Here is a 13,723-nt window from a genome sequence, read left to right on the forward strand (position 1 = left end):
CATTAGTCTCCAGAGCCAGAGTTGAGAGCGGGCCAGGGCCAACTCCGTCAGCCAGTTGTGCCAACACCAACACATGGCACGGAGTGAATTAATGGCTAAATGGAAGAGTGCAAATTGTTTGGTGCATAATGGGCCTACCTGCATCTGTCACCGATTCATTATAATGGCGCACTGGAAAGGAAAATAAATCCAGGAGTGCTGCGAGGTATCAGGCCAGTGTTTTTGGCCACAACATCTCCACTGAGGCTGCAAAGCGTGCGGGAATAATGTGGTTTAAAGATCAAATGCCATTAAAAGGACACGTGTTCAATGTTTATTTTTTAATGGAAATCAAATTGCTCGGTGGCCAAGACATGGAGGAATCTAGTGGTTGTCCCACATAGAACCCCGAAGTGAAGGATTTTTAGGAGAATCTGGGGCACAATTGATTAGAAATAATTGTGGACTGATAAGAAATGGACTTGGCAGCCTGGAGGGAATTGAGTTATTGACGCTAGAAAATCGCTCACTTGCTCTTGTGCAGACACATATGCACAGGAGCACAGGAGCATGTGCACACGGCGCAGCTGCCCCTCATGACTCTATAGGCTTCATGTTCCACCTCACCCACACAGCTCTTCACCTCCACATCTGATATTCCTGCAGCACTATTGTTCCTCTCCAGAGTGTCTCCCTTACTTTCTTTTACTTTGACCACAATCAAAACATTAAAACAGTTACTGTGCATTCAAAACAAAGCAATTCCTCAATTATTCTCAAATAAAACAAATTAATGTTTCCTCCATGTTCTTGAGGGGAAATCATCCATCCATCCATCCATCATCTACCGCTTAATCCATTCAAGGGTCGCGGGGGGGCTGGAGCCAATCCCAGCTAACATTGGGCGAGAGGCGGGGTTCACCCTGGACAGGTCGCCAGCCTATCGCAGGGCCACATACAGAGACGGACAACCACTCACTCTCACATTCACACCTACGGTCAATTGAGAGTCTCCAATGAACCTAACCCCATTCTGCATGACTTTGGAATGTGGGAGGAAGCCGGAGAACCCGGAGAGAACCCACGCAGACACGGGGAGAACATGCAAACTCCACACAGAAAGGCCCTGGATGGTTTGAACCGGGATTCGAACCCAGAACCTTCTTGCTGTGAGGCGAAAGTGCTAACCACTACACCACCGTGCAGCCAAGGGGGGAAATCAATTAATTCCAAATAAAATTGCCGCAATTAGTGGATTTGTTCATGTTGGTGAAATAAATCCACGTGAATCTTTTGCCGTGACTAATAGACAGCCGTCCTGACAGTGTGGACCCTCGAGGGAACAGAGAGCCACAGAGCCCAAAATAGATGAGGCTATCATAGCGTACGTGCCGGGTTTGCACTACTCACTTTTGTTTAACCCTCCTGAGTCAAGAGTAGTAACCGTTCGACGAAAGAGCCACGGTTTCCAGCGATGAGACAAGAGTCTTTTGAACAAACTCTATGAACTTACAGTTTATAAAAAACTGCTAACTGGCAGTCAGCGACTAAAAGGCACAGTGCAGAGAAAGTACAATGAGGCTCTGGGAGCTAAAATGACTCAGTAGAGCTCGCACACTAATTCGCCGGCTGCAGTCCTTCAGCAGCCCTGTGAGTTGAGTCATGAAGCTTCCAGGTCAAGACATTTACCAAAGATGTGTGGATAAATTTTGCTGCGCCACTTTCTGGTGTAAACGGACATTTAGGTCATTCAACGGAATAAGTAAGATTGTTAAAGGCTGTCGATGTTCAGTGAGGTAAGGCAACATCATTAGAAGACAGTAATTCCAGTGGTTTGGAATAAAGAATCTACACCACAGTTTAAATCCTGGAGGAAAATAGATAGGCATAGAAAACTATTTTAATAATAATATTGTTTTTAAAAATATCTATATTTTGAATACATGTTGTTGAGACAACCTGGAAACAGGTCAAAAGAAAAAAACAATATACACTACTGCACTAATTGTATTTATGAGTGTGTATCACATTGTGTACATGGTCGTTGTTGAATTACTGTGTGAATTGCTAAACCTTCCCATGGAATAACAAGGAAGTGATACTGGTCAGCTGGTCAGCCACACCAGGTTGGGCCCAAACGGTGTCTGCGTGGGTTTTCTCCGGGAACACCGGCTTCCTCCCATAGTCCAAAAAACATGCAGCTTGGCTTGTGTTAATTGGAGACACTTAGTTTCTCTTCAAATTTGTATTTGAACAGCTGGAACTATTAAAAGTTTTGGTTACACGGTCAAAACTATTAATCAGTTATGAAAGTCGTAGTTGATAATTTTTCTGACATTCAACAAACTGATCAACTGACCATCTGGTTCAGATCTACTATTGATAATTGTTTACTTCTCTTGCTGGTGTGGATGTGAGAGCGTATGGGACATGGTTGATTACAACAGTCCACTGCAATGACCATTTTGTAAGAATGCCCTTAAATCCTATGATCAGCTACGTACAGGAGACTGTGAAGACACTTTGGCCGGACACCCCCAGTTCGATGCAGCCCCCAAAGTCCCTTGAAACACCTGGATGTAGGGTTTTTAGTTTTTCATGTTTTTATTTTTCCTGGTTTCTGTGGCTAAAAGGCTATAAATAAGACTGCAAGAGACATAAATGCAGCTACATTTGAACTAGAAATCACCATAGTTCACCTCCAACCACCACATTTTTATCCCCTTCCTCCGTGTTTCCGTGTTCTTTGTATACTTTAATCTATTCATTCATCCATTTAAAAACTCTTCACCCCCTATAGGACTTTATCCCCTTTCTCTTATCGCTCTGTTTTTGTCAGACTCAGAAATAACAATTCTCTCCCTCTGTCTCTAAAAGCTTTTATACAGTATGTCGAGAGCAGTAAAGAGAGAATATATATAAGCAGTGGTTGCCATGCCAACAGTATCCACTGGATTTATCCCTTCTTTTGTGTGTGTGTGTGTGTGTGTGTGTGTGTGTGAGAGAGAGAGAGACAGCCAATATGCATAACAGAAGAAGGATAGAGGTGTAAGGAGAACGCACCAAGTGAACAAGGGGAGAATACACAGAGTCTAATGTAGGGAGCCTCTTATTACTCTTACTCTGATCTACCATTACCCTCCTGTCACTTTCAGCAGGTGCCCTCTGTTTTCTCTGTGTCAGCTGTAAAATGTAATAATTATATGTTGAGCAAAATCCTCTTCCTCCTTCACACCCACACGAGTTGTGTTATTTCATAACCTTAAATCTCCGCCCCTTTGTTTATTCTCTTCTCCATCTTTATCTCTCCTTTTTCATTCCTCTATAGCACGTTCTTTGTCCACTACTGGATTTTTATATGCAGCAGGATTTTACGGAAGAGAGGAGAAAAGGCCCTGAAGGTTTCACGGCTGTCTCTGAACCTGACACACAGCCTGGAGACCACCGGAGGTGTCGCCTTGCCTTGGAGACATTAACACACTTTGAATTGGAGCTTCTTTTTTAAATCTTTCTTTATTCGAGTTCAGAGAAAGCCTTGATTCAGTCTGTCTCGAAGATTCTGTCTCCAAAGTTGCGTATTAACCAAAATAATTGCTGCAATTCATCAAACATAACCAGTATTTCTAATAAGCTGATAACGACTTAAGAACGTTAAGAAACACGTCGTCGAACGGCGTTAATAAGGAGGCTTCAACTACAGTACTTTACAGAAATCATTGTCAAATTATTGCACAGATTTGTGCAGCAGGGTCTTCTAAAATCTAAACAGATGAGGGAGGAAACCGTGGCCTAAGAATTCACTTTCTCCCCTGTATTAGATTGAGCCTAAGCTAATTTGATTTCAAGAATCCCCTCATACAATAATACAATGAACCATGACAACATGAAGAACCATGGCGGCTGAACAACGTAAAACTGACAGTGACTGATATAATGAGTCCTCAAGTGTTTGAATCAAACAGCAGGAGGTTGGGAATTTGTGAAAGAATCTTTTAGGATATTCTTGTTTGAAGTTCATTTGGTTTCTATAGGTTTCTTTTTCCAGAATTTCCCCCCCAAAAAGCATGAATTCCATTCCATAAACATTATAAACAGAAAGTGAAAGAAAACACTTCCACAACACCACTGCTTCCACAACAATATTTACATCCACCAACGAGGTTATGTTTTCTTAGTTCCAGGAAGATCCAGGATTTCTTTAATGACATTTGGCAGAATTGTAAATCTTCATTTTCAATGGATCAGGATTAATGGATGGATCATAGTACATGATAAGACATATTTAGGGTTGTTTGGCCTTGGAGGTATTCGCGTAGTGTCAAACATGAACACAAGGGCCCACACTGGGCCAAAGTCAGTGGTGTAACCACTGAGCTATACCAGCCACTGTAGACCTAGGAAGTCCTTCAAGTTTGTGTATTTGAATGGATTTGCTTATATTCTGTAAAGTAATCATGCTGATTCTCTGCAATGCAGCCCTGACCGTCACCCTCACCTTCACAAGCTCATCAACCCAGCGTCAGTACATCACGATGCTCTGAGGCAAAAAGTATTTGTGGCGTATCTCCTGTCACCAGTAGAGGTGATTTAGGGAAAAATACGACATAGTGTTTTGTATGAGTTGGAGGACTTGTTGGAAAATATTGAACCTACTCAAGGTGTATTAATCAAAATTGACCAAATATACCTTTAAAAAACCAAAAGCAGATCTCAAAGGATCCTGCAGGGAATCACTACTGTACATCCCATTATCTACCAAATCAGTCTGCATCAATAGAAAACCCTGAACGCTATCAAAAACCCAACCTCGGAGTCGTGCGGATTCCATCCTTGAACACAGCTAAGCGTATTAACGCAACGTTATTTAAGGATACATTTCAAAGCCATTGTTACGTTTATTGATCCCAAATTCTCCTCGTGCAGCCCCGCTTTGTGCCAAACGTCTTTTATCCCGTTCCCACAGAGACGGTTTCTGACTTGCTACGTGCTCTTTTGGTTTCACACTGCGAGTTTAAGTATGACGTCAGGCTCACAGAGGTCAACTAACAGTAAAATCGATCAGCAGGTTGTCGGGGTTAGAAAGAGACGCCGTGTGTGCTCTGTGTGGTGAGAGGGTGATCAAAAAACTAATATGATCTCAAATGTAACTTCATTTAAAGGTCTTGATTCAAACTGAATCATGTTACATTATGTTGTATGCTTTACTGTCAGTGGAGAAGTTCCATTATTTTGAAATATACCAAAAATATTATAGTAATGAATGCTGGACAAGTGATGTTTATGAAACTGAGTGTTTGGTCTTTTCCCTAAAAAATGTAGATAAAAAATGTCCTACCTTGGCTGCCATGACCATGGAGGACCCTCCCCTGATGCCCAGGATGGGGATGTGTGTCTGGGCTGAGATGAAGTCCAGGATCTGAGCAATAGCTTCCTGGTCCGTGTCATCACCAAACACTACGCCTTGCAGCGAGTTCCTTGTCATTTGTCCGCAGATCCGGTTGATGATGCTCTTGGGGTCGGTCTCGTTCATGGTGACCACCTCGACCTTGGGAGGGTAAGGGATGTGGAGGAAGTCCTCTTTCTCAAGTCCAGCCCCCATGGCTACTTCACTAGAGTTGCCCACCAGGATGACAGCAATGCTGAGTGAATTGATCAGTTTGGGATTGATTGGGGGGAGAGCTGGTGAGCCGGGGGAGTACTGCGGGGGGATGACAACACCCCTTTGGGTGCCGCCTCCCCTCTGTCCACCTTGTCCCCCTGGGGCACCTCCGGGCCCTGTGCCTGGACCTCCACCTCTGCGAGACTCGCAGACAGGCAGGAGGAGCACGGAGAGGAGGAGGAGCGAGATGGACAGGGAGAGGAAGGGAAGGGTTAGCCGAGGCTGAGGGTAAGGAGGATCCAGAGAGATGTCCTGAGGGGGAGGAGGAGGATGAAGGGGGGAGGAGGGAGGGGAGACAAAGCGCTTGTCCTGAAGACGGGAGGGAGAAGAGTGGAGGCTGACAAGCATTGTGAAGGAGTGTAAATGCCGTCCCTGCAAGGAGAGAGGGAGAAAGAAAAACAGATGGTAAACTGTACACAGATTTGACCAAAAGTTTAAAAAAACACTAAAAAGAACAACATTACTTTATCTACAAACAAATTTGAAACATCCCAGGTCTATATCATCTTATGTCATCAGCTTATCACAGATATATTCAGACAGGCTTGTACAGTGCAAAAAAGCCAAAGATGTTAGTTGTGATTTAGAAACAGTTTCTCTACCAGGGAGAGAGAGAGCGAGAGCAAGATCCGGTCCATGCAGATATCGACCTTTGTTATTTTAAACCTCTCCAGCAAGTTAAGCAGCATAAATTGTGGAGAGACTGTGGAGAACTCATACCACTCCGATTTGTGAAAAAAAATCACAGCAAAGAATTGAGCATTCAGTTCCCTTTTTGTTCAGCATTAACTATCGTTTTGTACTTTTGGAGAACATGTTGAGAGAAATGGTGGCAAAATAAGAATATTAATGAAATGGTTGAACTATATTAAAACTATTTCCTACAGAACTGGCAATCAGAGCTTGCTCCATTTTTTTTATATACATCGATGAGCCAAGACATTACGACCACTCACGGATGAAGTGAACGATGTTAATTATCTGGAAACGGCAGAGCATGTCAAGGTCTGGGACACATTGGACGGAAAGTGAACAGTCGGTTCTTGTCGTCAATGTGATGGATACGAGAGAAACGGGCAGATGTAAAGACCTGACCTTCTCATTTGATGCTCTCCATATGAAGAGCACCTCTCACTGACCATAAAGAAAAGTATGATATTCTGATAATGCTGTCGCTGCTCGCCCATTGTTAAAGACAACGCTAATTAAGAGTTGCGGGACAATTAAACCCTTAACTGCAGACCAAACTATCAGTGACCCACATAGCTCGGCATTAAAACTGCTCACCGAGCGAGACAGAGGCCTGTGAGCATCAAGTGACAATACCACACCCACTATACTGTGCTGCGTCTTCCTCAGAGGAACCCTGTGGCACACATCAAAGACAGAGCGGTGATATACTGTGTGTGTGTGTGTGTGTGTGTGTGTGTGTGTGTGTGTGTTTGAGAGACAGAGTCAGGACAATACTGGGTGCATTTTGACAGATTGACAGCTTCACAGCTTCATGGACTAGCTGCCAGGCTAAGTGACCATTAGACACTGAGCATGGGCTCAACTGAGTCTCTCTCTCTCTCTCTTTCCCCCCCTCTCTCCTCTTGGTCTGTCCCTTCTCTCTCTCTCTTCCTCCCACACTACTCGCACTGCTTTTCTCCCCTTTACCCTCCAAACCTGTTTGCTCCCAGCCGCTCCCTCCAACCCACTGAGATTCCCTCGCCGCTCTTTCACGTCAACCGCAGGCCTATTATTTGCTATTATTGCTGTTATTTACTGCTCCTCTATTAGCCATACAAAAAGCAGTGGAGTGGGGTGCAGTGGATAAATGATGGGGAGCGGAGCGAAGGGAGGGAAAGCGAGAGAGAGAAGGAGAGAGGCGGAGGGCAAGATGTAAGCAGAGAAAGGTGACAGGCAGGGGGAAACACAATTAGTCATAGCCTGATGTGAAAATTGTGGTTTCTATATGTGCGCACGCACATACAAGTGTATGTACAGGAGTACAAATTTGTGAATGTTTTCTGCACAGATAAAGACGAGGAATATTAATGAGTATATGTCCATGCTCATATTCTAAATTACTTTGGGAAAGGGATAAATGAAGGGCAGGGTACAAGGCTCATTGCACTTGTTCGCTCGCACCCTAACACCTTCACTAATCTTTTATTTATCAGGCACCCTTGAGTGAAGTGGAGCTGATCCAGTCAACACCAAAGACAAAAAGTCCAAAGAAAAACCTAAGTTGAAAGAGAGAAGTGAGGGGGAAAAAAGGAGAACGGAAATGTGACAGGGGTGGAAAAGAGCGAAAGAGAGCAAGGAGGAGTAATCTACGAAACGAGGCGAGCAGCAAAGAGAGAAGAGGCTGATCAGTGAAAAAAATCACAAGAGGAGGAAATGTGATCGCCACGTAAAAAAACAGTTTGTCTCAAAGGTCTAATTACCGGAGGTTTGTCAGACGTAATTGCAGGTGCACATGCTAATTGTAAAAGAGGACGCCACAGTAGAGAGAGAGAGACAGAGAGAGACAGAGAGAGAGAGAGAGAGAGAGAGGAGGAGGAGGAGGAAGCGAGTGGGAGGAAGGCAGCAGAGAAAAGAGAAGAGGAGAGAGAAGAGTGGGGTGAGGGAGAGAATAAATAGAGACATACACAAAAGAGATGGAGGTGGAGGAAGGAACAGCAATAAGAAACCCACAGGAGGGGGGGGGGGTGTGGAGCTGAAGAAAGAAAGATGAAAAGAGGACATGATTAGCACAATATGATAAAAATGAGAGGACAGGGTGGATTGTAGGTTAAAGAAATCTAAAGAAAAAAGAAAACCGAGGAAGGGAGAGAGAAAAAAGAAAATGGCCTCAATCCACAGATGAAAAGTCTGACGAATCTACAGAGAGAGGGGGGCACTGGAGGGAGACGATTAGAGGAAATATCTTTCAAAAATAAGTGAGAATAAGTGTGACAGTAAGCGAGGGAGCAGAGGAAGACAGTGACCCATTCGGATGCGTTTCTCTGTGCAACGGCAGTGCACGGTTTCCATAGTAACAATTCCAATATGCCTCCGTACGACACCCTGATGGACAGGAAGATACACACAGCTCGCACTGCATGCAGCGTGTGCCCTCTCCTAATAATTTACTTTTATCTGAGCGGGTGCATGCTGCTGCGCCGACACTGACAAGAACAAAGCGCTGGTAGCATAAAATAAATAGCAGGGCGCCTTCGCACAAACGCGTGCGCGCACACCCACATGCGCACATAAGGAGGCGAGTTAATGCACTCCTGCAGATAGAGATGATCCAGTGCTCCGCCTGTTAGCGTACCTCACATTAAAAATGAATCTCCAAAAGTGCTACGGGCAACTAAACAGAAATAACCGGACGGAGGCAGCATGTAGCCGGCAAACGGACTGAGCGGCAGCGGCTGTGTTACTCAGACTAATCAGGCCTCTATACAAATGTCCCCCGTCACCAACAGTCCCCGATTAATAACATTTAAATGGAGGGTGTCAAGAGCATATCATTTACTCGCAGCACAATAGAACAAAAGTAAACCGCCTAACACTGCGTCAACGAGTCCAAGGTGACATATGAATTCATGGGCACTTCGGCGCCCATTACGGCACTTACACAGCCATTACAGTAACATGCGCAGCGCAGGGGAAAACATGGGTAAGTGGCGATGGACAGCAACACAACAACACCCACGTGTGTGCATTGTTTGTATCCCGTAATTTACTGCAGACGTGACTAAACCTTCTCCCCCTGACACTCAGAAACAGACACACAAGTATGAATACAGAGGCAGCGAGCACTTTAGGTCAAGCGCTGTTTGTGTCCCTGCATTCAGACATCTGAGGTCATGTGATTTGTTTTTCTAGCCAGTGTAAAAGGCTTGTGTGTCCCCCTACATGCACACGCACACACACACACACACACACTTGTTGTCATGTGCACACAGAGGAATCTGGGTTGAGCTACGTCATACTCAAAAGACAAGAGGCATCAGTCAAATGGCTCTTAACATTTATAAAGAGCATTGATCACAGAGCTCTTGTCAAATGGCACGAACCACCAATAGAATAACCGGAGCTGTTTGAGACACAACCACACACACGCAGACACACACACACACACACACACTCATGGACTTCCAATCTGCCGATAAAGATTCCACGTGATCAATCAAGCAGCGGCGTGGGAGCCTCGCTCCACTTGTCCTCCGTCAGCTACCACAGTCGTTATTTAACGGCCACGTGTTTTTCCGTTGAATACTGCGGCGGATTACGGACGACGCCGTATTCTCCGCAGCCACCGAGAGACATTAAAACAGAATCTTTCCGTGCTATCTAAATCGCACGTAGGCCATCATTATCTGAGTCTACTACATCCCTGGAGACTCGATGTGGTGGGCCGTGGTAGCGTTTGAAAGGCAGCGTGGATAACATGAGTTGACATGTGTATCTGTTGAGGAGCCTTTTTACAGTGGGTGGTCAGTTACAGGTGAGAGTGGTACTGGTGTCACCTGCACTGACGCGTACGCTGCATCAGACATGATCTATGAACAACAACAAATCACAATCTGCATTAATGGATCATAAAAGGCATTTTAGACGCTACTATTGCTCTTGTAAGATATTCACTGTATATGACCCGGCAGCGAGGACAAATCCTCGTCTTGTTATTTCCATTTAAAGGCCTGGATGTTCCCCCTGGAGAGATGCACATGAAGCTGATAATGTTTGACATCAATAACAACTCCGCCACGTCATCAATAATTCACAAACTTCATGTGTTTGGATTAGCTACAGATTAGTAGATTAGTTTCCTACGTCCATCAATTATGTTACCAGTGACACATGTTCGGTTCGTCATTTAAAATAATAAACAAGTGATAAAATAGGGGCATCATTTCTGATTTTAACAAGTGATGTGGAATACCAGCAGGACAAAGATCCACTACATCTATCCAACAGGTCTGCTGACATCTAAAATTTAATTTACATTTTTTTTTGGTCATTTCAGGTCTTCCTTTCTTTGCACACTGCGTTTAAAGCAGCACTAATGAACATTTTACATTCACAATGATATATGATGTGATACTGTTGAATGATCGCCTAATTCTCAAGTTCCCCTGCATTTAAGTGTCTTTCAGCTTATTCCTTTTTAATATTTTTAATATTATTATTATTTTAATACAGTTTGGATCTGAGTGACGTGTGACAGAATGTTTCACCTCTGCCCCCCAAAAAAACAAAAAAACCCTTATATATTGAAAATATCATCTGCACTGGGGGAAAAAAGAGAATGACGTGTTTTTCTGATCCGTCAGTCAGAGGTGTGTTGACAATGTGTTCAGTCAGTTAATCACACATCATGACGCTATAATGACTACCCTGCAGAGGTGGTGGAAGCCAACACGCGTTCTATTTACATCCTCTGCAATTATTCAATGCATTCTCGCAAGTCATTGACAGTGTGAGAAGAATTTTTCAGGCAAAGACTCGCCAATAACGCACAAATCAATACCAACAGTAACATTAAAGGACACGTCTGGTATTCCTCAATATTCTTCTTTCTTTACTACCCTGTCTTTGGCCCCAAAACACATCCGTTCCAATGAAAATTCAAATGGCTCACGTGTAAATAGTTTTATACTTAATCAAGCAGTCACTAGTTTTTTACCAAAAGTTACTCAAACTATTACTAGACTACTTTCAGTCGTGGATTAATACACATTTGGTGGTGGAGTATTTACAGTACATCAAGAGTCAGGTTACTGCGAGTAGAACTGAAACATTGCGCCTATTTTCGTCATAATGACGGAACATGTCTCCCGCTGCAAAGAGCTCTGTGGCACAGGGGAATGAACTGCACACAGACATTATTGGTTTTGGCCTTTTCATGAGCTTTGATTGCAATGAGAAAAAATGCGGAATATTAAGGGGCTGAAGTCACGCAGATGTGTTTGAAAGACGAAAGGCGTCTAATTTAGCAACGGGGTGGGATGAGGAGTTCGGAGAAGAAGAGAAGACAGATGGAGATACAGGAGAATGAAACGACATAACATTGGCGTCAAGATTGTTACATGAAGGAGCAGCAGTGGAGTGGTTAGGTCATCTTCTAATATTGTCTTCACTATTGAATAGTCTGTCACCTCACTAGTGTCCTGCAGGAGGGCCAATATGGCGGGGGGGTATAATCACTAGCTCATTGAAGAGAGTCTTGGGCGTTTCATTAAGTGCACTTCAGTCTGGTCAAGAATCCTCTCTCTGCTAATTGCACTTGCGCCGAGATGCACTGCTAGAGATCACTGCCGTCGTACTGAGGTCGCCTCAGCTCTCTGAATGACACGATGTGGTCTCTTCATCAGAGGCAAAGAGCAACCCCCCCCCCCCCACACACACACACACACACACGCGACCACACAAGCCTACACAACACACCCAGAGGCACGGGGGATGAAGAAAATGCCGGGTTGAGGCAGGATGCATCTTTCCCCGGGGTCTTCATTAACTCATTGAAGCCATTTATTCCACTGAGGTTATTTCTCCTGCTCTGGACTTAATTTAGCGCCAAAGTGACACGTCCCTCTCTGCAGATATGCGGGGGCCTTCAGAGCCTCGGAGGGTTTGGACCCCCATCGTTTCATGGCGACACATGCAGTGCATGTAAACCTCCAGGTCAGGTCTCTGTCACAAGAGTCCATGCAGGGAACTGTTGGTTTCAAGCTTGTTTGGTGGGGCTTCTCTTATTTTTCTAAAGGCTGTTATAACTCACTCTGGTAGAATACGTTCACGTGAAGAACACAGTCTATAAAGAGGCAGTAGCACCCTCTTTTCAACCACAGCCGACGATTGATGCTCTCAGGTTTCCTTCAGCGGTCTTTCTGGAAACTTAAACGTGATAGCGGAGTTTTCTGTTCACATTCAACTCCACTGGTCTCACAATTTAAGCATCTAACTGCTATTGCTCTCTCGAGGTTTTGACAGCACGCCTGTGGCGCCGAGGACTCATGGGAGTCGTTGTAAATGACAGAGCAAATATCCACTCAGTCTCTCCCATAAGTCCCGTTAATTACCAGGGGCATCACACCAAGACCCAAATCCAGAGTCTCCCACAGGGCATCCTTACATCCAACGACTGTGGCCGTGCTGCCTACGAGCGAGCCCTCTGTGAAAGGCCACGTCATTTTGCAGAATGTAATTAAGTGTCCACGCACACTGCTAGTCACTGATACACACTGAAAGATTCTATGACATTTCATCAACCACCATCCACTCTGCCTGCTGGTCACCAACCAAACAACGACCAGAAAACATCTGCTGTAACTCCGGGCCCGGTTGCCATCTCGTCTCACATCGCATCAAATCTTATCCTCGTATCTTGGTGATTTCATTGGAACCAAGTGAAAAATTCACAACAGAAAATTATGAATGTTATTTACAGTTCATTGCTTGGTGAAGAAATTGTTTTAAAACAATCAGTATATTACTGTGAATAAATGTATCAGTCTTCTGATCTACATCAAAAAATATACAGTCATGAGTGTTGTTGCCTTCTGGCCAGGGAGAGTGAAATTATATTTCAGACTGAAGCTGTTTTCACACATGAACTCTGGAAAATGTCTGAAAAAATGGGTACTGACATTTTTATGAAATTTGCCGCTCAACAAAAGATAGTGCGAGTGAGATGTGTTCACAACTGCAGGAACATGTACGTCTGGACTATTCAGGCGAGGGGTGGCACTTGCTCGCCGTGAATCTTCCGCAGATTTCCCTGGTGTGTTCTCTCATGGCCTCAGTCTGACAGTTTCCGGATATTTCACAAGGGGGCTGGCAGGAAAGGTTCCGGAAAATTTCCTGAGCAACATTTGCGTTCTCACATACAGCAGCCCCTATGGAAAAGTTCAAGAAAATGTCCAGATTTCAGTGCATGTCTGAAAGCGGCTTAATGTGCTTACGGTACCTTCTTCGTTTAAGTACCTCACTCAATTTCCATCCAACTTGGGCAGCTTAAGCTGTTACTTTCTGAAATAATGGAGATTATTGTCTATAAAATGTCCACCAAAATTTTTTTTCCTAATCGGCCATTTTTATTTTGCT

General features: G+C 44.2%; 1 protein-coding gene across 4 annotated transcripts in view; it reads right to left on the reverse strand.

Moving 5' to 3' along the window:
• grin2bb (glutamate receptor, ionotropic, N-methyl D-aspartate 2B, genome duplicate b) overlaps positions 1 to 13,723 on the reverse strand; it is an 86,603-nt gene that overhangs the window by 61,346 nt on the left and 11,534 nt on the right. For all 4 annotated transcript variants that reach the window (XM_047334082.1, XM_047334081.1, XM_047334079.1 and 1 more), the window contains exon 3: positions 5,315 to 6,010. In XM_047334082.1, the coding sequence (XP_047190038.1) occupies positions 5,315 to 6,010 (696 nt within the window). The remainder of the gene's footprint in view (positions 1 to 5,314; positions 6,011 to 13,723) is intronic.

The sequence above is a fragment of the Scophthalmus maximus genome, chromosome 8 (genome assembly GCF_022379125.1).
Source record: "Scophthalmus maximus strain ysfricsl-2021 chromosome 8, ASM2237912v1, whole genome shotgun sequence".
Taxonomy (NCBI): Eukaryota; Metazoa; Chordata; class Actinopteri; order Pleuronectiformes; family Scophthalmidae; genus Scophthalmus; species Scophthalmus maximus.